The sequence below is a fragment of the Hylobates moloch genome, unplaced genomic scaffold (genome assembly GCF_009828535.3).
Source record: "Hylobates moloch isolate HMO894 unplaced genomic scaffold, HMol_V3 SCAFFOLD_5, whole genome shotgun sequence".
NCBI lineage: Eukaryota > Metazoa > Chordata > Mammalia > Primates > Hylobatidae > Hylobates > Hylobates moloch.
In genome coordinates, this window is record NW_026652280.1 from 126,703,630 (window position 1) to 126,726,903 (window position 23,274).

The following is a 23,274-nucleotide window of genomic DNA, read 5'->3' on the forward strand; positions in this document are numbered from 1 at the left end:
ATTATATCCCAGATATATGCTACTGTACCATTAGAAAGACATTCATGCTTTTAAAAAAAATCCGTACTAAAACTTTAAAATTATTAGACTTTTTTTAATATGTTAGACATCTTAATTATAAATAACCAGATGAGCAACTTCCTTTTTTCATAATGCTTAATTTCTTTTTTTTCCCGTTCTAGGAGCTACAGCGGACTAAGCAAGAAGTCCTCTCTTTGCGAAGAGAGAATTCTACACTAGATGTTGAATGCCACGAGAAAGAAAAGCACATTAATCAGCTACAAACAAAAGTGGCAGTTTTAGAACAGGAAATCAAGGATAAGGACCAGCTTGTTTTAAGAACAAAAGAAGCATTTGATACAATCCAGGAACAAAAGGTCTACTTTTAAATTTTTCTCAGAAATTGATAATCATATTTATAAGTAAACACAAATGTCCTAATTATTCATGTTTTTAAAAAATATATCAGGTGGTTTTAGAAGAAAATGGTGAGAAAAATCAAGTACAACTAGGAAAGCTTGAAGCTACAATAAAATCATTATCTGCAGAACTTCTGAAGGTTTGTTTTAAAAATTTTATAGACTAATATTTCATTAGATTGCATAGAAATATACATATGAAGCTCTTTTATAGGCAAATGAAATTATCAAGAAGTTACAAGGGGATCTGAAAACTTTAATGGGTAAGTTGAAATTGAAGAATACAGTTACTATTCAGCAAGAAAAACTCTTGGCTGAGAAGGAGGAAAAATTACAAAAGGAACAAAAGGAATTACAAGATGTTGGACAGTCTCTTCGAATTAAAGAGCAAGAGGTAGTTAATATTTTAAATTTTTGTGTTGTAACTATATTTTTTCCTCATTTATTTTTAAAATTTATGCTTTGTTACATTAACATGGCTTTGGTCTTGTTTTTTTTTCAACAAAAGAACATGACTAGATTCAATAGATGTTAATAACCTGTTTCAGTTTGGGAAGTTAGTTATCATAATTCAGATACCTTGATTGCTCATGTATGTCTATGTTTGTATACACACGTAAATATTTTATTATATAATTGAGCTAATTCCTTTATTCTCATTTAATATTAGTAGTAACCATTTATGTATTTAGTTAATAATAATACATTCTTCAGTTTTTATTTAACCTTTATTTTGCTTGACTTATTGTGATGATTGATATATTTCAGGTATGCAAATTACAAGAACAGTTAGAAGCTACAGTTAAAAAACTTGAAGAAAGCAAACAACTTCTAAAAAATAATGAAAAGTGTAAGTATGTTACATATTAATGTAAATGAGGTTTGTAGTTTTATTCTTTTATATTTTTGAGACACGGTCTCACTCTGTCACCCAGGCTGGAGTGCAGTGGCATGATCTCAGCTCACTGTAGCCTCCACCACTTTGGTTCAAGTTATCCTCCTGCCTCAGCACCCCAAGTAGGTGGGACTAAGGTGTGCACCACCACACCCAGCTAATTTTGTGAGTTTTTTTGTAGAGACGAGGTTTTATCATGTTGCCCAGGCTGGTCTAGTGATCCACCCGCCTCGGCCTCCCAGATTGCTGCGTTTAGGTTTACAGGTGTTAGCCATCGTGCTCGGCTGTAGTTTTATTCTTAATCTGAAAATTTTATTCGAATTCATAAAAGTAGACATTGGCCAAAATGTAAGTAATTTCTGCTTTAAATATACTGTCATAATGCCTTTTCTATAATAAATTTATACCATCTGCCCAGTAAAAGAGTTATCATCTTTATAAAGAAAACCATATCCCATAGGTCAGTAACCCACAATTAAAACTGTTGAAAATGTTGACTGTAATTTATTGTTTAAATTCTTCATTACTCCTTTTTTTAATAGCTGTGTTTACCTAATAATAACAATATGAATTGTTTGAAACCAAAACATAAAATTAAGATTTTAACATTTTCTCAGTTTATACTACTGGGTATCATACATAAGATTGTGAATTTTAAGTAAACTGTAAGATATTCTAGAAGTGAAATCTTTCAAAGAGTTGCTTGACTAGCAGAAATATGTGCTTCGGAGAGTAATACAATAAGGAGTCCTATGTGGCAGCTTCTAAAATAAGAAACTTTAATGACAAAAATTTAGGTGAACCTATATTGCTCTCCTGTGATGTCAGGTAGTTGTAAAAACTTATAATTAAAAAATCTTAATATAATTTTTAAATGTTTAAGATGATTAGAAAAATAAAAACAGTCAATATTCTTTACCTTGCTTCTTGTTCTTTTATTTAAGTAATCACGTGGTTAAATAAAGAACTAAATGAAAATCAGCTAGTGAGAAAGCAAGATGTATTGGGACCTTCTACTACTACGCCTGCACATTCTAGCAGCAACACAATCAGAAGTGGAATTTCTCCTAACCTGAATGTGGTAAGATTTAAAACAAGATGTGAGTGATCTTAGTGAATTTCCCAAAACAAAAGTATTTCCAGATTGTTACGAAGTTTCCATGATTTAAGGTACTGGTACCAGTACAAAGTGGAGTCTTACAATTACCAGCACTGAAATAGAGTTTAAGTTGCCCCTGGAAGTGGAACAAAGGCACACTTGCTCTGAACAAAGAGGCTGAGTTTCAAGAGCACACTTCTTTTTTTTTTTTTTTTTTTTTGAGACGGAGTCTCGCTCTGCCGCTCAGGCTGGAGTGCAGTGGCGAGATCTTGGCTCACTGCAAGCTCTACCTCCCGGGTTCACACCATTCTCCTGCCTCAGCCTCCCGAGTAGCTGGGACTATAGGCGCCTGCCACCATGCCCAGCTAATTTTTTGTATTTTTAGTAGAGATGGGTTTCACAGTGTTAGCCAGGATGGTTTTGATCTCCTGACCTCATGATCTGTCCACCTTGGCCTCCCAAAGTGTTGGGATTACAGGCGTGAGCCACCGCGCCTGGCCAACAGCACACTTCTTTGTAAGTCTTGACTGGATATTGAAATCTTTCAGTGCTAACTAAAGTAATACCAAATATACTGAAAAACTTGAAAACACAACGTAAAACATTTAGGAGACTTCAAGAAGAGAGAATTCAGGGTTTAGGCTTAAGCATAGACTGAATTCTATCAGAAAAAGAAAAGAAAGTAAAAAAGAAAAAAGTCCTATTAGCAGGCTTGTCACCTTTAGATTCTACAAGAAACTGGTTATGAGATATAAGCTTTCTAGCTCCCAGGACCAGATTTTTTTCTTTTTTGAGACAAGACCTTGCTCTTTTGCCGAGGCTGGAGTGCAGTGGTGGGATCATGGCTCATGGCAGCCTTGACCTCCTGGGCTCAGGCAGTCCTCCCACCTCGGCCTCTCAAAGTGCTGGGATTATAGGTGTGAGCCACTGTGTCCGGTCCTGCTTTTTTTTTTTTTTTTTTTTTTTTTTTTTTTTTTTTTTCCCCTGAGAAAAAAGGGAGGCTGGGTACAATGGCTCATGCCTGTAATCCCAGCACTTTGGGAAGCTGAGGTGGGTGGATCACCTGAGGTCAGGAGTTCAAGAGGTCAGCCTGGGCAACGTGGTGAAACCCTGTCTCTACTAAAAATACACAATTCAGCTGGGTGCAGTGGTGCATGCCTATAATCCCAGCTACTCGGGAGACTGAGGCAGGGGAACTGAAAGGGGCCGGGCAGAGACCAAACTACACCGGTCGCGGTCAAGAGATCTTTATTGGAGGTATTGAGCGGCACCACGTGAGGAGAAAGAAGAGAAGAGAGAGAAGGCTGCTGTTGTGCTGGGTTTTATATCCCTTGGGCCTACATGGATTGGGCTAGGGGCGGGCCCAAGGGGAGGCGGGAGATGCTTCTTTCTGATTGGCCCTCCTTTGGCGGGTTCAGACAGTGCCCGGTCAAGGAAGGGAGAAGAACCCGGAACCGGCCCCATCTTAAGGTATGGCGCCATTTTAAGGTACCCCATGTTACGTAACAGGAACTGCTTGAACCCAGGAGGTGGAGGTTGCCATGAGCCAAGATCACGCCACTGTACTCCAGCCTGGGTGACAGAGTGAGACTCTGTCTTGTATCTCCTACAGCTCTCAAAAAGAAAAAAGAGAGAATAAGAAAAGCAGCTTCTTACATTCAGAGGTGATTTGGTACTATCTGATAGTTAGGCCTAGGTGCTGCTAGGAGCTTGCCTAGCATCCACACATAGGCCTTGGGGCTCTCCTGTTGAACACAACAATTTCATGGAATATTAACATCAGGCAAAGTTACTCTGTGACTCTGTCAATACAAAAACAAGACTGTTTCATAATCATACCTGAACACAGACGAAAATGTGAACATTGCTAAATCACAGATACGGTCCATAAGCATCCTCATATCCTGGCTAACATGAATGGCTGCTGCTGCTTTAATTACAGCTTTGACCTTAATACATTCCTCTTGCCTTATTAGATAGGATTTATTCAGATACCCAGTAATACATTTATCCCCATTTCCCAGTAGCTTCCAATCCACAGCAAAGCACCACTTAAACTTTTTCTTAAATCACCTAACATGTGTCTAAATCCAATAAATAAGTCCCTTTTAATACCCACTTTTGGAGATACCCATGTTTCTTCATGGTGTGTAGTTTCCCTTGTTGCAAGGAGCAATAAATCTAGCTTGTATATCTATACATGGGTTCCTGGTGGCCTTTGGCTGCAGGACATTGGCAGAAGGTTTAAAATTCAGATTCCTAATTGAATTTTTAACCTAATCTACTCTGGTAAGTCAGAGTACTGGATGTCTAAAGAAGGGGAAAGATTGCTGTTAAATTGGAGAAAGGTGCAGAAAGAAGTGCCTGGGGCTGAATTACAAACTTAAAAAAATTTTTTTGACTGGCTTAAAATTTGAATGACTGATGATAGCTGTGTGAAAGGTGTTTTTTTGTGTGCATCCATTAGTGTGCACAAATGCTTCTCAAGATTTGTGTTACAACTGGCCTCAGTATAAAAATAAACTTTTTCATAACGTTGGTAGAATATGTGGTGCCAGTATATTGAAAATTAGTGGCAAAACCAATTATTGTCTCAATTAGTCCATTTAAGAACACTGATCTTGTTATTATGCAGTCTGACAGAAAATTATTTTTATTTTATCTCTGATTGGCCTGTTGATCTCCAGACTCCCCCATTCCCACCTTTTTTAGGAGACTTAGAGTGAAACAAGTTGGTTCAGAAGCTTGGCTTTAACGTTGTACAAAGGCAGGCCCAGTAGTTTGTTTTATCCAAGCTTGCACAGCTACTTTGAAAAGCCCTCTAGTTCAAAGTTATCCTAGCCCCATGGTAGGTAATAAAGCAGAGTTTTGTGGTGTGATAAACAAGACTGGCCTCTGAGATAGTGCCCTTAATTATTAGTTATTATAACAGATGCTAATGCCACCTGATCAACAAATACTATTTAGAATTAATTTATCATCTTTAATCATCTTTATGTTTTTATTTTTAGGTTGATGGTAGACTGACTTACCCAACCTGTGGGATTGGTTATCCTGTCTCCTCTGCATTTGCATTCCAGAATACCTTCCCTCATTCGATATCTGCCAAAAATACCAGCCACCCTGGTTCAGGAACAAAGGTAGCCAAATTAACTAATACTTGTTCTGGGAAAAAATATAGCAACCTATTAGTATACAAGCATTTCACATCTTTTAAAAGTTCATTTATTCTTTGGTCAGTTGTTAAGTAGTAGGTAGTGTATTAGATAAGTACATTACTGAATATCTAGTATCTATGTGTACAGGAAATATATGCACTATATATTTCTTGAGTCACTGTAATTTCTAAAATCTTGACATCAGTCTGTTTAAACCTCACTTATTTCTACTCAACCTCTCCTTTTTTTTTTTTTTTTTTTGAGACAGAGTCTTGCTCGGTTGTCCAGGCTGGAGTGTGGTGATGTAATCTCAGCTCACTGCAGCCTCTGCCTCCTGGGTTCAGTGATTCTCATGCCTCAGCCTCCTGAGTAGCTGGGATTACAGGCATGTGCCACTACACCTGGCTGATTTTTTTTTGCAATTTTAGTAGAGGTGAGGTTTCGCCATGTTGGCCAGGTTGGTCTTGAACTCCTGGCCTCAAGTGATCTGCCTGCCTTGGCCTCCCAAAGTGCTGAGATTGCAGGCCTGAGCCACCACGCCTGGCCAGCCTTTCCATTTTTATTCATTCTTCTACTTGTATCTCCTACAGCTCTCAAGCCTGACTAGGATTTCTGACTTCATACTGTTGGAGTCTGAACTATGATTTGGAGTTCATTGCTAGAATTTAAAGGTCTGGTAGGGCAGGCTTAAATCAAATTCTAAAATTTAGTTCTGACAACATTATCTCAGATAAGATATGACTAGCAATCCCCCCAACCCTTGATTTATTTGTTAAGGCTGTCTTCTACCTACTTCTTTTTCCTAATTTTTATTATTATCTTAGATTTATATATATTTTTTGTGTATTATAATTTTGTTTTCACAATAATTTAATCCACCCAGATCAGTCACTGCTTTTATTTTCATTGCTAACTTCAGATCGAGGTTTATTTTTTCTTAAATAATGAGACAAATAAACATTTATGAAAAAATATTTTATAAAAGATAAATTTGAGGACTTTGGTATTACGAACTATCAAATTAGGTCTGGGCTACTCTAAAAATAAGTTGGCTGTGTTGCTTAGGCATGTGCTTTTTTTAGCCATAGCCTTATTATTGACAGGAGGTATGGAGAATTCTCAGTGAAATGAGAATTAAGCCTGAGTTTTTATGCCTGGAATACTGTTATGTAAAGAATACATAGATGCATATAATTGGCTCTTCTTGCATTGCTTATTAAGGAGAATTAGATATGTGCATTCAAAGGAATGCCTATTGTTTTATTATCAGTATCAGTATACTCAAGTGTGGTTGCATCTTGGGATCATTTTTTTTCTTTAGAATTATAAGTGAATTCACAGTTGTTTTTTATTTTAAACAACTTTCCAGGAATATATATATAATGTCCAAAATGAGGACAAGAACTACTACTAGAGACAATTGCCTACTTGGTAGGACTAAAGATGACTTATAAAATAATACTATCATTCTTATAGGTCTTGTGGAATCAGAGGAATCATTATAATAAATATGTTCTTAAATACAGGAGCAAGACTTTCAGTGTTTCCTGTATCGGTGATCTCCATATTCTTTTAATTATGTATCCCTAACAGGGAAAAAAAAACCCTAAAATAAACAGAACAATTTGTGCTCTCATCTCCAATACGTTAATGTGTATTTATTTGTGAATTTATGCATATACTACTGAAATACTATATTATATGCCGTATAATTATTGGTTAAGAAAGCGGAATCTGATGTTAGGATTTAAAACCTGCCTCTGTCGACGTGAAGTTGATCAAGCCACTGAAAAACAAACAACATTCAATTCTTACACTTCAGTTTTCCCACTTATAAAATGGAGTGATAATTTTCTCTACCTTACTGGATTATTGAGTTAAGTGAATTAATGCATTTGCTTAGAATAGTACCTGGTTCATAAGTGCTCCATAAATGTTATATTATTAATAATAAAATATATTCAAAAATAGAAATTAAAGAATGAGACTAAAAATGGATGTAAATGAAAGTTGTAAGATTTTCTTCTCAGACCTCAATGAATGGTCCTAATTACTGCCTACTTTGTCCTCCCCTACTCAAAGACCCACTTTAAAGCACCAAACACCACCTACTTTGGTGATCATTGATCTAGGTAGTTTTGTTCTAGCAGCTATGTTGATTAAAACGTGTACTTTTGAATTACAGTTTTTAAAAATCACCCTTTTATTTTTGATATTGAACCTGTGATCTTCCTGATGTCTTAAAATGTTACTGTCAAGATTGAATACATTCAAGGAGATGTTTAACTGTGGGGACGTAAAATAACATGAGAAATTTGGCAAGAAACAAAATAATGCTGAAAGAATATGTGAGAATATTTAACAAGATTGTGCTGTGTTCTGACAAATAAAACAAATACTTGATAATTTTAAAGCAAGATACACAAAACTACTTGTTTTTTGTTTTATTTTTGAATACAATGATAGCCAAAGATTCATTCATTGAACAAGTATTTAATGAATGTCTATTATCTGCTGTGGCCAGGCATAGTTTTAGTTGCAGGAGATGACAGCAGTGAACAAGACAAATCCCCGACACTGTGGTGCTTACATTTTGTGGTGAAACACCAGTAGATAGTAAATTGTAATGTCTTTCAAGCTAAACTGTTCATTCATTCATTCATTTATTCATTTATTTTTGTGACAGAGTCTCACTCTGTCACCAAGGCTGGAGTGCAGTGGCATGATCTTAGCTCACTGCAACCTCCACCTCCCAGGTTCAAGTGGTTCTCATGCCTCAGCCTCCTGAGTAGCTGCGATTACAGGTGTGCGGCACCACACCTGGCTAGTTTTTGTATTTTTAGTAGAGACAGAGTTTTACCACGTTGATCAGGCTGATCTCTAACTCCTGACCTCAAGTGATCCACCTGCCTCAGCCTCCCAAGTGGTGGGATTACAGGCGTGAGCCTCTGTGCCTGGCTTGGGTTACATTCTTGATCTTCAAGGTCAAACTTTCATTGAGGAGATTATGAAGTATGTGAGGGATTTTCTGCAGTGAGGAAGGGGCCAGATGATTGATTTATCTTTTTTCTTTTAATCTGGTTGAAAGGCTTAGGGAGACAATTCTGTTTACTGTTAAGGACCAAGAAACAAAGTCTGGAAATGCCATACACGACGGTCATGAACTACAAAATAGTAGTGGAGTGGAGAGGAGACACAGTAATACGCAGCATTATTTTGAGTGAGCTCCAGCTTTTCATTCTAACCCTTAAACTGAGGAGAAACAGCTGTCCTTTTTCATTGAATCTGCAATAGAATGGAAATGTGACTCAGTTTATCAGGTCCCACAGAGCAGGTAGAGTAAGAGACTATTTTTTTTTTTTTTTTTTTTGAGACGGAGTCTTGCTCTGTCACCCAGGCTGGAGTGCAGTGGCACGATCTCGGCTCACTGCAAGCTCTGCCTCCCGGGTTCACGCCATTCTCCTGCCTCAGCCTCTCCGACTAGCTGGGACTACAGGCACCCGCCACTATGCCCGGCTAATTTTTTGTATTTTTAGTAGAGACGGGGTTTCACTGTGATCTCGATCTCCTGACCTCGTGATCCGCCCGCCTCAGCCTCCCAAAGTGCTGGGATTACAAGCGTGAGCCACCGCGCCCGGCCAGTAATAGACTATTTTAAGCTGGTTTGGGGAGCCCCTATCCCAAGCACAGAGTGGATGCTGAAGGTTGTTACCGGCATCCACTGGTGGTGGCTTGTGGCTGGTCCTGGGCTCCCTGGGTCCTAGGCTTCTCTTGATTTTCAGTGATGAACTTGTCAGTTGGCCAATGTGGACCTGTTGACAAATTACTCTGAATTACTGTAAGGTCTCTTTTGGCTTTATTCTCTAGGGTTTGAGTTTCTACAGGAACCTTTACATTTTTATTTGCTCGGAAGGAATCTCTTATCCTCCTGACATTCTGTAATTGTAGGTGCTGAAATGCTTGTTTTCTGTCAGTGTCATCCAGTACAGATCTCTAACATTTGTGTGTGACTGGAGGCTCCCCAAGGCCCTGTTGCCTCAATTTCTTATCTTGATAGTGTTTGGCCCACAGTGTGTATTCAGAGACAGATTTTGTGTACAGATAGCATTATTCAGTTTGGTTAACCATCTAATTCACCTAGATGGTTTAAATTAATTTTTCATTTATTTGGTATTAACTGTTTTTAAATATAATGTGTAAATATGGGAAGCTTCAAAAGGTACAAGAGGATGTACTATCTAAAAGTCCCTACTGTGGTCCCCAGTCCTCTTCTCAGAGAAAAATACTGTTAGGAATTTCTTGTGATATATTCCAGAAATATTCAGAGCATATATAAGACCATATGTATGTGCATGTATATGTATATATGTTCAAATGTATGAGTGTTTTTATATATAAACATAAATAGTACTTGCCAATTGTTCTGTGCCTTGCTTTTTTCATTTAATGGTATTATGGAATAGGTAACTGCAATGTATGAGAATGTAAGTTTTTGTTTCTTTTTAATGACTTCATAGTATTCCAGTATACGGATGTACTATAATTAATACTCTATTTATGGATGATTAGATTTTTTTAATCCAGATGCTCATACAGTGCTCCAGCAAATATTTTTGTACATACATCTCGGTGGCCTGGTACTAACAGATTTATAGGATACATTGTTAGAAGTAACTGTGTCAAAGGCATTTTTGCATATCTGGTGACTAAAATAGTATCTTATTGTAATGTTAATTAACATTTTCTTGATTAAAGTGAGAAACGTCTTTTTATATATTTATAGGTTATGTTTCCTGTTCTGTAAAACTCCCGTTTATTCATTTTTGTTTTTCATTTGTTTGTTTTAGAGATGGAAATCTCCCTGTGTTGCCCAGGCTGGCTTCGAACTCCTGGGCTCACCTGATCCTCCTGGCTCAGCCTCCTGAGTAGCTGGGACTACAGGCACGCACCATTGTGCCTGGCTCTTTCTTTTATTCATTTTTTTTGTTTTGGAGGTTTAACATTTATAAAATGGTTTTATAAGTGTTCTTTACATATTCTGGACACTAGTTTGCCGTTGTTTTTAATGTGCTATTTTGTAATTTTTGGTTTGTTTTTATTCTTCATTATACTTCCTTTTTAAAAATTTAAAGGTTATTAAGGTAGAATTTACATACCATAAATCCTTCCACTTTAAGATTAGTTCAGTAATTTTAGTCAGCTTATAGAGTTGTGAAACTATACCACAGTTCAATATTAGAACATTTACATTACCCTAAAAGTACCCTAGTGCCTGTTTGCAGTTTATCCTTACTCCTCCTTCTAGCCCTAGTCAACTACTGATCAGCTGTCACTATAAAATTTGCTTTTCTAGGCCGGGCGCGGTGGCTCACGCTTGTAATCCCAGCACTTTGGGAGGCCGAGGTGGGCGGATCACAAGGTCAGGAGATCGAGACCACGGTGAAACCCCATCTCTACTAAAAAAAAAAAATACAAAAAATTAGCTGGGCATGGTGGCGGGTGCCTGTAGTCCCAGCTACTCGGAGAGGCTGAGGCAGGAGAATGGCGTGAACCCGGGAGGCGGAGCTTGCAGTGAGCCGAGATCGCGCCACTGCACTCCAGCCTGGGGGACAGAGCGAGACTCTGTCTCAAAAAAAAAAAATTTGCTTTTCTGTATTTCATATGAGTAGAATCATACAACATGTAGTTTGTGTGTCTGTTTTCTTTTTTTTTTTTTTTGAGATAAGATCTCATTCTGTCATCCAGGATAGAGTGCAATGGCACAATCATGGCTCATTGCAGCCTCGACCTCCCTGGGCTCAGGTGATCCTCCTATCTTAGCCTCCTGAGTAGCTGGGACTACAGGTGTGTGCCACCATGCCCAGGTACCTTTTTTTTGCATTTTTTGTAGAGATGGAGTTTCACCATGTTGCTCAGGCTGGTTTCGAATTCCTGGGCTCAAGGTATCTGCCTGTCTCAGCCTCCCAAAGTGCTGGAATTACAGGCGTGAGCCACCATGCCTGGCCCATGTCTTTCCTTTTCACTCAGTATACCGTGTTTGAGGTTCATCCAGGCTGTAATGTGTATCAGTAGTTCTTTTCTTTTAATTGCTCAGTAGTATTTCATTGTATTGATATGCCACAATTTGTTCATTCATCAGTTGATGGACATTTGAGTTGTTTTAAGTTTTTGGATGTTACAGATTAAGCTGCTGCGAACATATGTGTACAAGTCTTTGTATTTGTTGTGGGTGAGTACCTACGAATGGAATGGCTGCTGGCTTATGTTTGATTTTTAAGAAATTACCAAACTTTTCCAAAGTGGTTTTACCATTTACCACCAGCAGTCTGAGAGTTCAAGTTGTTCTGCATCCTTCCAACAGTTGATATAGTCAGTTGTTTAATTTTAGCCATTCTGATACATGCATAGAAGTACCTCATTGTGATTTTATTTATTTATTTATTTATTGAGACAGAGTCTTGCTCTGTTGCTCAGGCTGGAGTGCAGTGGTGCAGTCTCAGCTCACTGCAACCTCCACCTTAAGGGTTCAAGTGATTCTCATGCCTCAGCCTCCCGAGTAGCTGGGGTTACAGGTGCACGCCACCACGTCCAGCTAATTTTTGTATTTTTTAGTAGAGACAGGGGTCACCATTTTGCCAGGCTGGTTTTGAACTCCTGACCTCAAGTGATCCCCCTACCTCAGCCTCCCAAAGTGCTGGGATTACAGGCATCAGCCACCGCACCTGGCCCCTCATTGTGATTTTAGTTTGCATTTCCCTAAAACCTAATGAGGTTGAGTATCTCTATTCATGTGCTTATTTAACATCAATATATCTGCTTTGGTGATATTTCTATTTGAATCTTTTGACCATTGCTAAACAAGGTTGTCTTTTTATTGAATTATAAGTTCTTTGTATATTCTGGATACAAGTCCTTTATCAAGTATATGATTAGCAAATATTTTCTCCCAGTGGCTTCCCTTTTCATTTCCTCAATGTGTCTTTTGAAACACAAAAGTTTTTAATATTTGATAGAGTGCAATTTATCAAACTTTTTTCTTTTGTGGATCTTGCTTTTGGAGTTGTATATAAGAACTCTGTCCAACCACAGGTTGAAAACATTTTCTCCTTTGTTTTCTTCTACAAGTTTTATAGTTTTAGCTGTTACATTTAGATCTATGATCCATTTTGAAATAATTTGTGTGCATGGCTTGAAGTAAGGATCTAAGTTCATTTTCCCCCCCGCTCTGGATATCCAGTTCTTAGTACCATTTATGAGAAGTCTTTTTCTCTGTTGAATTGTCTAAGCATCTTTGTTGAAAATCAGTTGACCGTGTAAGGATTTATTTCAGGATTCTCAATTCTGTTTCATTGATTTTTATGCCTATCCTGTGCCAATATCACAGCATCTTAATTGCTATGACTTTATATTAAAAGTTTTGAAAGTGAGTAGTATAAATCTACAGACTCTATTCTTCCTTTTCAAAATTGTTTTAGATCTTTTACATTTTCATGAAAATGTTTGGTCACCTTCTCAATTTCTGCAAAATGGTTTGTTTGGATTTTGATAGGTATACAAGGAATTTATAGGTCAGTTTTCAAAGAAATGCTGTTTTGACAGTATTTTGTCTTCCAATCCATGAATATTAAGAGTCTTTCCATTTATTTAGATCTTTCCTTTCTCTCAGTAATGTTTTGCAGTTTTCAATGTATAAGTCTTGAATTTCTTCTGTTGAATTTATTCTTAAGTGTTTTATTCTTTTAGATGCTATTGTGGGTATAATTATTTATTTTTCAGAATATTCATTGATGTGTAGAAATGTATGTCATTTTTGTATGTTGATCTTGTATTTTGAAACCTTGCTAAACTCATTTGTTATACTCATTAGTGGTTTTCGGTAAATTCTGTTGGATTTTCCACATAGACAGTTATGTCATCTGAAAATAATGACAGTTTTACTTCTTCCTTTCCAGTGTGGTTGCTTTTTATTTATTTTTCTTGCCTTGTTGTAATGGCTAGAACCAATAGTACAATTTATTTTTATGTATTTATTTTTTGAGACAGAGTCTTAGTGTCAACTAGCCTGGAGTGCAGTGGTGCATTCTTGGCTCACTGCAACTTCTGGCTCACTGCAACTTCTGTCTCCCAGGCTCAGGTGATCATCCTACCTCAGCCTCCCTAGTAGGTGAGACCACAGGTGCATGCCACCATGCCCAGCTAATTTTTTGTAATTTTGGTAGAGACAGGGTTTTGCCATGTTGCCCAGGCTGGTCTTGAGCCCCTGAGCTCAAGTGATCCACCTGCCACGGCCTCCAAAAAAGTGCTGGGATTACAGGTGTAGGCCACTGCACCCAGCCTATAGTGCAGTTTAAATAAATGTGAGAGCAGACATTCTGGCCTTGTTCCTGAGCTTCAGGGCAAAGCATTCAGTCTTTCATCATAAGCATATTAGCTGTAGGTTTTTGCTAGATGGCCATTTTTCAGAATAAGGGAGTTTTATTCTATTCCTAGTTTGCTAAGAGCTTTTACCATGAAAGGTTGTTAAATTTTGTCAGATGCTTTTTCAATTGATATGGTCATGTGGCTTATCTTTTATCAGCTAACAGATTGTATTGATTGTTTAAGATTATATTAGCCTTTCATTCTTGGAATAAACTTCACCTGGTCATGGTGTATTCTTTTTATATATCGCTGGAGTTAATTTTCTTTTTCTTTCTTTTTCTTTTTTTTTGGAGACAGAGTCTCTCTCTGTTGCCCTGGCTGGAGTGCGGTGGCGTGATCTCGACTCCCTGCAACCTCTGCTTCCTGGGTTCCAGCGATTCTCCTGCCTCCGCCTCCCGAGTAGCTGGGACTACAGGTGCCTGTCACTGCACCAGCTAATTTTTGTATTTTTAGTAGAGACAGGTTTCGTCATGTTGGCCAGGCTGGTCTTGAACTTCTGAGCTCAAGGTCAGAGGTGGGTGATCCGCCCACCTCGGCCTCCCAAAGTGCTGGGATTACAGACATGAGCCCCAACACCCAGCTTGGAGTTAATTTTCTGATAGCTTGATTTTGTGTCCATGTTCATAAAGGATATTGGCCTGTAGTTTACTTTTCATGTACTGTCTTTAAAAATTTTAAGTCAGGACAATACTGGCCTCATAAAATGAGCAGGAAACTATCTTTTCTCTTTTATTTTCTGGCATATATTGTATAGAGTTGCTTTATATTTTCTTTAAATGTTTGGTAAAATTTTCCAGTGAAATCATCTGTGTCTGGAAATTTTTTTGCCAGAGGCTTTTTTCAGCTGTGAATTAATTTTTTTCAATAGCTATAGAATATTTGGGTTATTTATTTCTTCTTGGGCCAGTTTCGATAGTTTGTGACTTTCACAGGATTAAATCATTTAATCTAAATTTTAAGCTATGTGTGAAGAGTTGTTTGTAGTATTCCATTATTATCTTTTTAATGTCTATAGACTCTGTTGTAACATCCTCTCTTTCATTACTTATAATGGTGATTTTTGCCTTGTCTCTTTGAAAAATCAGTTTGGTAAGAGTTACCAGTTTCATGGATCTTTTCAAGGAACTGGCTTATGGTTTCATTGGTTTTTCAAGTTACTGATTTCTCCATTTTAATATTTTTTCTCTTCTAACTGCCTTGAGTTTGTTTGGTTTCTTTTCTTTCTTAAGGTAGAAGATTATGTTCCGTTTTAAGAGTTCTGTGTTAATCTAAACATGTAATGCTATACATGTTGTTCAGTCTTGCTTTAACTGCATTTCACAAATTTTGGTATTTGTATTTTCATTTTCATTAAGTTCAAAATATTTTTTTTTTCTTTTCTTTTTTTTGGGACAGGGTCTCACTGTGTCCCCCAGACTAGAGTACAGTAGCATGATCGCAGCTCCCTGCAGCCTCACCTCCTGGGTTTATGTGATTCTCCCACCTTAGCCTCCTGAGTAGCTGGGACCACAGGTGCACACCGCCATACCTGCCTAATTTTTGTATTTTTTTGTAGAGACAGGGTTTTGCCATGTTTCCCAGGCCGATCTCGAACTCCTGGGCTCAAATGATCTGCCTGCCTTGGCCTCCCAAAGTGTGGGGATTACAGGCATGAGCCACCACGCCCGGCCCTATTCTTTTCAAGTACACATGGAACACTGACCAAGTTAGACTATGTCCTTAGTCCTAAACCAGTCTGGAATCAAACTAGAAATCTATAACAGAAAGATATATGGAAGATTTGAGGGAAATTAGAAAATATTTTGGCCAGGTGTGGTCACACACACCTGTGGTCCCAGCTATTGGGGAGGCTGAGGTGGGAGGATCACCTGAGCCCAGGAGGTGGAGGTGGCAGTGAGCTGTGTTTGCACCACTCTGCTCTGTCCTGGGCAATAGAGTGAGAGGTCTCACAAAAAAAAAAAAAAAAAAAAGAAAAGAAAAGAATAGGTATTCTGTTTTTGTTGGGATAATGTTCTTTAAATATATCTCTTTGTATTTTTATTTTAGTGGTTGCTCCAGGCATTATAATATACATACTTCTCATAGTGTGGAGAATTAATATCTTACCACTTAAAGTAGAATATACATACCTTGCCACCATACAGTCCCTTTGCCTTTCCCCCCTTATGTTTTCATATTTCGTATGTATTGTATCTGCATACATTGGAGACATTATCAGACAATCTATAATTTTTGCTGTCCTCCATTATACATATTTAAAACTCTGGAGTGGGCTGGGTATGGTCCCTTACACCTGTAATCCAAGCACTTTGGGAGGCCGAGGCGCGTGGATCACAAGGTCAGGAGATCGAGACCATCTGGCTAACACAGTGAAACCCTGTCTCTACTAAAAATACAAAAAATTAGCTGGGCATGGTGGTGGGCGCCTGTAGTCTCAGCTACTCGGGAGGCTAAGGCAGAAGAATCACTTGAACACAGGAGGCGGAGGTTGCAGTGAGCCGAGATTGCGCCTCTGCACTCTAGCCTGGGTGACAGAGCGAGACTCCGTCTCAAAAACAAACAAAAAAAACACAAAAAACAAACTCTGGAGTGGAGAAGTCTAGTTCATTATATTACCCAGGGTTTACCATTTCTGTTGTTCTTGTTGTTCTCTTCCTTCATTCCTGGTATTCTAAGTTCTTCTACAGTATAATTTCCCTGAATGATAGAACATTCATTAGCATTTCTTTTAGAGGAAGTTTTCTGTCAATTCTTTTTCTTCCCCTGGGAATACCTTTCCTTTACCTTTCCTGAATGATATTTTCTCTTGATACATAATTCTGTATTCATAATCCTTTTCCTTAAGCACTTTAAAACTGTTGTTCTGCTTCTTTTAGGATTCCATGATTTCCAATGAGAAATTAGCAGTAAATTTGAATCGTTCTCCTGTAACTAGTGCATCATTTTCTCTGCCTGCTTTTAATATATATATGTATATTTTAGTTTTTCACAGTTTAACAATGATGTGTCTGGGCATGGATTTTGAACTTATTTGACTTTATCCTTTTGGGGGTTTACTAAGCTTGGTGAATCTTTTCCCAAATGTTTGAAGTATTCAGACATTATTTCTCCAATTTTTTTTTTTTTTTTTTGAGTCAGGGTCTCGCATTGTAGCTCAGGCTGGAGTGCAGTGGTGTGAACAGAACTGATGGCAGCCTTGACCTCCCAGGATCAAGCAGTCCTCCCACCTCAGCCTCCCATGTAGTCATATATATTTTTTTCTGCAGAACACTCTTCTTTCTTTTAGGACTCAAAAGACATGAATATAAATCTTTATTTTTCTAAAGGTCCACAACTTTTGTTCTTTTCTTCCATTCTTATTTTTTCTGTTTTTCAGATTTGATTATTTCTATTGATCCGCCTTCAAGTTTACTCTTTTCTCTGTCCATTCTACTATCAAGCCCATTCATCGTTTTTTTTCTGTTCTAAAATTTCCATTTCATTTTCTTTCCTTTTTTTTTTTTTTTTTTGCTGAGACTCTTTTACATTCATTTGAACAGTGTTATTAGAGCATGGTTATAATGGGTGATTTGAAGTGGTTTTTCTGATAATTCCAGTATTTGTGTCATCTTGGGGTTGACTTCTTCTGGTTTATCTTTTCCCTTATGAGTTGCTTACATTTCCCTAGTACTCTGTTGAGTGATTTCGGATTGTATCCTGGACATTAGAATATTGTGACATCCCAGATCTTGTTTAAATCCTGAGGAGAATGTGATTTTTTTTTTTAAGCAAACAATCAGTCTTGTTAGGTTCAAGTTCTGATTAGCCTTCTTTAGGTTGTGATTCTTACGTCAGTTCAATTTTTTTTTAAAGACAGAGTTTCACTCTGTTGCCCAGGCTGGAGGATAGTGGCACAGTCTCGGCTCACTGCAATTCGGGGTTTAAGCAATTCTTGTGCCTCAGCCTTCCGAGTAGCTGGGATTACAGATGTGCACCACCACGCCCAGCTAATTTTTGTATTTTTAGTAGAGATGGGGTTTCACCATGTCAGGCTGGTCTCAAACTCCTGGCCTCATGTGATCGACCCACCTCAGCCTCCCAAAATGCTGGGATCACATGCGTGAGCCACCATGCCTGGCTGTTAGTTCAAATTTTAAAGACTTTGTCATGTCATGCTGTTTGGATCTGTCTCAAGTGTGCTATTCTGTGACCTTGGCAGTAGTTTACCCCATAGTTCAGTTCCCAAAGCCTTTGGTATGCTGATTAGGGTCAGATTTGTACAGCTCATAAGTGAGCCTAAGAGTTTATATACCACCTTATAGGATTTCTCCCTTGAGTTTTCTCTCCATGATTTCCTCAGAATTTTCTGTGCCCTTAGGGTCCCCCTTCCTGGTCTTCTGGTTAGAAAATATAGGCCTAGGTTTCCCTTCCCTGCTATGCAGTTCCTGTAATTGTATCTGCATCTGTTATCAAGCAGCAAGAGGACAAAGAGAGTAGAAAAGTGGTGAAGATGTTTCCCCTGTTAATGAGGCCACAGTGCCTTTGGTAGGAAAATATGATTCCCCTCCTTCAAAGTTTTAATTATCGCCTTGCCACTGTTGCTGTCACCATTACCTCTGGCACTTCTGCTTCCATATAGTAGCCTGGGGGTTGGAGCAGGAAAGAACACAGGGAAAAATGAAAAGAAAGGGATTTTCTTTCCTCTCTTTGACCCTTAGGAGTTTCTTTTTTCATATCTCAGCAGAAAAATGAATCTACCTTGATATTAATATTGTATTCTGGCTGTCTTACGCCTAGTATTTACATGAAGTATCATTTTCTATTTTTTTTATTTTCCAGCCTGTGTCTTTAAATGTGATTTCTTTTAGATATTTATAATTGACTCATTTTAATCCATTCTGACATTCTGGCTTAAACAATTTAAAATGTAATGCATATAATAAGTTTTACCATATCATGATTTGTTTTCTACATGTCCTGTTTCTTGCCTCCTTTTTCTGCTTTTTTCCTGCCTTCTTTCTGGTTAGTTTTGTGCATTTTATTTCATTTTTCATTTTATATTTACTCTTGGCTTTCTTTTATTTTCTTTGTGTTTACTGTAGTTTACAATATACAATTTCATCATCTACCTTCAAATATTATTATACTACTTCCCATGTAAAATAAGACTGTTAAAATAATATACTTCCATTTCTTCCCTTCTTTTTGCTACTGTTGTCAAAGTTTTACTTCTGTCTTTGTTATAAGCTCTACTTTTTTTTTCTTTAAACAATCAAGTATATTTAAAAGACATTAAGCAATGAAGAAAAATCTCCTTGGTTAACCCATACATTACTGTTTACACACACTTTTTTCCTTTATGTAGATCTAAATTTTCATCTGGTATTATTTTCCTTTCTCTTCAGTAACTAAGATCTCTTATAGTACAGGTTTTTAAGCCTTCTTACAGTGCAGATCTGTGAGGAATTAATTCTTCTTTTGTCTCATAATGTTGTTATTTTGACTTCATTTTCTCTGAGTGTAGAACTTTAGGTTGACAAGTTTTTTTCCTATCTGTATTTTGAAGATGTTATTCCATTGTTGCCTGGATTGAATACTTTCCGGCAAGATGTCAGTAGTCATGTTTATCTATAATGTTTCCTTTATATAAAGTGACCTTTTTCTCTGGGTGCTTTTAAATTTTCTCTTTATCATTAATTTTCAACAAGTTAATTATGCCTTGGTGTGGAGTTTGTGTATTATTGTCTAATTGGGGTTTTCGTGAAGTTCTTAAATAGGTGGGTTTGTAGTTTTTATCGTTTAGGAAATTCTAGTCATTATTCACATTTCTTTTTCTGTTCTCTTTTTTGGTGTTCCTCCTTGGTACTGCAATTATACGTGGTTGATTACATGATACTGTCCCAGGGAGACTTAGTTTATTTCATTATTATTTATTTCATTTTATGTAGATTCTGATGCTGTGTCTTAAAGTTTATTAGTCTTTTCTTCTGCAGTGTATAATTTGCTGTTAATTTATTCAGTGAGAAATTTTCATTTTATATATTGACTATTTTATGTCTGGAATTTTCATTTCACTCTTTTTTATATCTTCAGTTTTCTCATACTTTTTATTTCCATTAAGTTCTTACACAGTTACATTTGTGTCCCTGGTCTATAATTTCTGCCATTTCTGAATCTGTTTCTGTTGGCTAGTTTTTCTGAGTATGACATCTTATTGTTATCTTTGTAATTTTCGATAAGTGGAACATTGTGAGTGTTACATTGTTGATTGTCTGGATTTTATATTTCTTTAAAGCATGGCGGGCTTTTTTTTTTTTTTTTTTTTTTTAGAGACAGGGTCTTGCTCTGTTGCCCAGTCTAGAGTGCAGTGATGTGATCATAACTCACTGTAACCCCAAACTCCAGGGCTTAAGTGATCCTCCTACCTCAGCCTCTCATATATCTGGGACCACAGGTGTGCACTACTACACTGCTGGAATTACAGGCAGGAGCCACCACACTTAGCCAGAGCCTGTATTTTTATGGTGTAGATTTATCAGAAAACAAATTTAACCACCCATCTCAATATAGAACTAATTCACCCTGGTAATGGTGGCTCATCCCTGTAATCCCATGATTTTGGGAGGCTGAGACGGGAGGATCACTTGAGCTGAGGAGTTTGAGACCAGCCTGGGCAACATAGTGAAACCCCATCTCTACAAGAAATAAAAAATTAGCCAGACTTCGTGGCGTGTACGTGTAGTCTCAGCTACTTGGAAGGCTGAGGTGGGAGGATCACTTGAGCCCAGGAGATTGGGACTGCAGTGAGCCGTGATTGTGCCACTCTACTACAGCCTAAGCAACAGAGCGAGGCTCTGTTTCAAATCCCCCCTCTGCCCAAAACTGTCTACGTCTATATAACTCACTTACATGAGATGTTTTTCCTTCTCACAGGTTCAGTTTAATTTGCAGTTTACAAAACCAAATGCATCACTAGGAGATGTTCAGTCAGGAGCAACTATTAGTATGCCTTGCTCAACTGATAAGGAAAAGTAAGTGCTTAATGACATAAAATTTAATGTTTGCAATTTTGAAGGCCATCTTAAAGAATTTTTTATCAGTGCTTGAGAGCTGTGATGCCCACCTGTTTACCTGAGACATTTCAAGTTACTGATCATTGGAATTTAAGTTGAATCACTCTCAGCTATAAAAAAGATTTATCATATTTTTTGTTTCCTCCTCCAACAATCTACTCATTTTTTTTTAAATGTGGGATATGCTTAGATAGTAAAATTTTATTTGTTGAAAGAGATTTTCCTACGTAACTGACGACTGGTCTTTCAAATATTCTCAGACATATTCATAGAAATTTTTAAAAATTCCTCATGGTCAGCTGTTTTTGTTTTCTTATATGGCTACGTCTGTCCCTGGAAGCTCTCCACTTTTCTGATTTATTGCTTTCAGTATAATCTAATCTAAAATACCAGCTAGTTAATATGCTAGAAATATACAGAGAATGAGTAAAAAGGTTTGTGAGATTTTCCCATAGATAACAAAAATAAGCTTTAATGCCATTTTGCGACTTCCGTTCCCTATTTTTTTTTTTTTTTTTTTTTTTTTTTTTTTTTTTGAGACGGAGTCTCGCTCTTTCACCCAGGCTGGAGTGCAATGGCGCGTTCTCGGCTCACTGCAGGCTCCGCCCCCCGGGGTTCACGCCATTCTCCTGCCTCAGCCTCCCGCGTAGCTGGGACTACAGGCGCCTGCCACCTCGCCCGGCTAATTTTTTGTATTTTTAGTAGAGACAGGGTTTCACCGTGTTAGCCAGGATGGTCTCGATCTCCTGACCTCATGATCCGCCCGCCTCGGCCTCCCAAAGTGCTGGGATTACAGGCGTGAGCCACCGCGCCCGGCCCGTTCCCTATTTTTTAAACAGGGTTTACATAGTGAAGTCTGTTGATTCAATGACTTGTGGTTAAATCAAACCACTCATACAGGCAAACTTTTCTCTCTGGGTAGACTTCATGTTTGTAATTTATTATTACTAATACAGTTATTTATTCAATTTAATGGCTTTAAGGCCTGTCTGCCGATACTCATTATCATGAGCTATCACCATCCCAGTTATACATTACAAACTAAATTACTAATGTATCTCAAAGAGGGTTCTTATCCCCAGCTCTCTAGCTTTTATTCATTGGATCATGATGTGTTAAAATACTTAAAATGTTTGTGGCTGGTCACAGTGGCTCACGCCTGTAATCCCAACACTTTGGGAGGCCAAGGTGGGTGGATCACTTGAGGCCAGGAGTTCAAGACCAGCCTGGCCAACATGGTGAAACTCCATCTCTACGAAAAATACAAAAATGAGCTGGGCGTGGTGGGCACCTGTAATCTCAGTTACTCAGGAGGGTGAGGCATGAGAATCGCTTCAACCCAGGAGGCAAGAAGTTTGAGTGAGCCGAGATTGCGCCACTGTGCCCCAGCCTGGGCGATAGAGCAAGACTCTGTCTCAAAAAAATAAATAGAAAAAATAATAAAAGTTAGTATTTGTGAGCCTCCATTTTTAAAAAAGATCAAAATTCACTTGTTCACAAGGGAGAGCACCTTGAATTCCTGTTAATGGTAGAATATCATAATGTTTGATATATTTAATTCATTACAGGCCAGGCATAGTGACATACACCTGTAGTCCCAGCTACATGGGAGGCTGAGGCAGGAGGATCACTTGAGTCTAGGAGGTCGAGACTGCAGTGAGCCATGATCCTGCCACTGCACTCCAGCCTGGGTGATAGAGTGGGGCCCTGCCTCAAAAGGAAAAAAAAAAAAAAAGCCAGACATGGTGGTACATGCTTGTAGTCCGAGCTGCTTGGGAGGCTGAGGGATCACTTGAGCCTGGGAGTTGGAGTCTGTAGTAAGCTATGATCAGTCACATCACTGCATTCCAAACTGGGCCTCAAAACGAGAACCTGTCTCAAAAAAAAAATCAAATCATTATAGACAGAGCAGTTTTACTAGCAGAGAATATGACAATCGTATTTGTAGTATGAAGTCAAACATAACCCTCCATAAAATTAGGACTGTTCAGTGATTTTGAGTTTTTTCTGGTTCTTTTATTTGTCAGCTAGCAAAAAGTGGCACCGGGTATCAAACTTTAAAGAAAAAAATAAAATAGAAAAAAGGTCTGTTCACCCACTTATTTCTCAAAATTGGGTCAAGAGTAACCATCATTTAAGGATTGATTTACTCTCATTGTTTTGCAAGAACCTGTAACTTCTTATTACAAGTAATACTGGGGAAACCGTTAACACTGGATGTACTTAGAAA

The 23,274-nt window shown here is 37.9% G+C and overlaps 2 protein-coding genes across 7 annotated transcripts in view; one reads left to right on the plus strand and one right to left on the minus strand.

The window, feature by feature from the left end:
- Positions 1 to 23,274, plus strand: part of SASS6 (SAS-6 centriolar assembly protein) — an 84,936-nt gene that overhangs the window by 46,865 nt on the left and 14,797 nt on the right. For all 3 annotated transcript variants that reach the window (XR_009213675.1, XM_032155249.2, XM_032155250.2), the window contains 7 exons: positions 183 to 377; positions 470 to 559; positions 634 to 813; positions 1,188 to 1,269; positions 2,259 to 2,395; positions 5,425 to 5,553; positions 20,905 to 21,002. Coding sequence is in view for 2 of the 3 variants with exons in the window: in XM_032155249.2 (XP_032011140.1) it covers positions 183 to 377; positions 470 to 559; positions 634 to 813; positions 1,188 to 1,269; positions 2,259 to 2,395; positions 5,425 to 5,553; positions 20,905 to 21,002 (911 nt within the window). In the remaining variant the exon portion in view is untranslated. The remainder of the gene's footprint in view (positions 1 to 182; positions 378 to 469; positions 560 to 633; positions 814 to 1,187; positions 1,270 to 2,258; positions 2,396 to 5,424; positions 5,554 to 20,904; positions 21,003 to 23,274) is intronic.
- MFSD14A (major facilitator superfamily domain containing 14A) overlaps positions 8,533 to 23,274 on the minus strand; it is a 62,548-nt gene continuing 47,806 nt past the window's right edge. Inside the window, exons 12-13 of one of the 4 annotated variants that reach the window (XM_058439539.1) lie at positions 9,284 to 9,383; positions 8,533 to 8,856 (exon numbers count right to left, since the gene is read on the minus strand). In XM_058439539.1, coding sequence (XP_058295522.1) covers positions 8,819 to 8,856; positions 9,284 to 9,383 — 138 coding nt within the window. In that variant the 3' untranslated portion in view covers positions 8,533 to 8,818. Of the gene's footprint in view, positions 8,857 to 9,283; positions 9,384 to 22,786; positions 22,917 to 23,274 lie in introns of those variants that run through there. The other 3 variants (XM_058439542.1, XM_058439543.1, XM_058439541.1) reach the window with 3 other exon arrangements.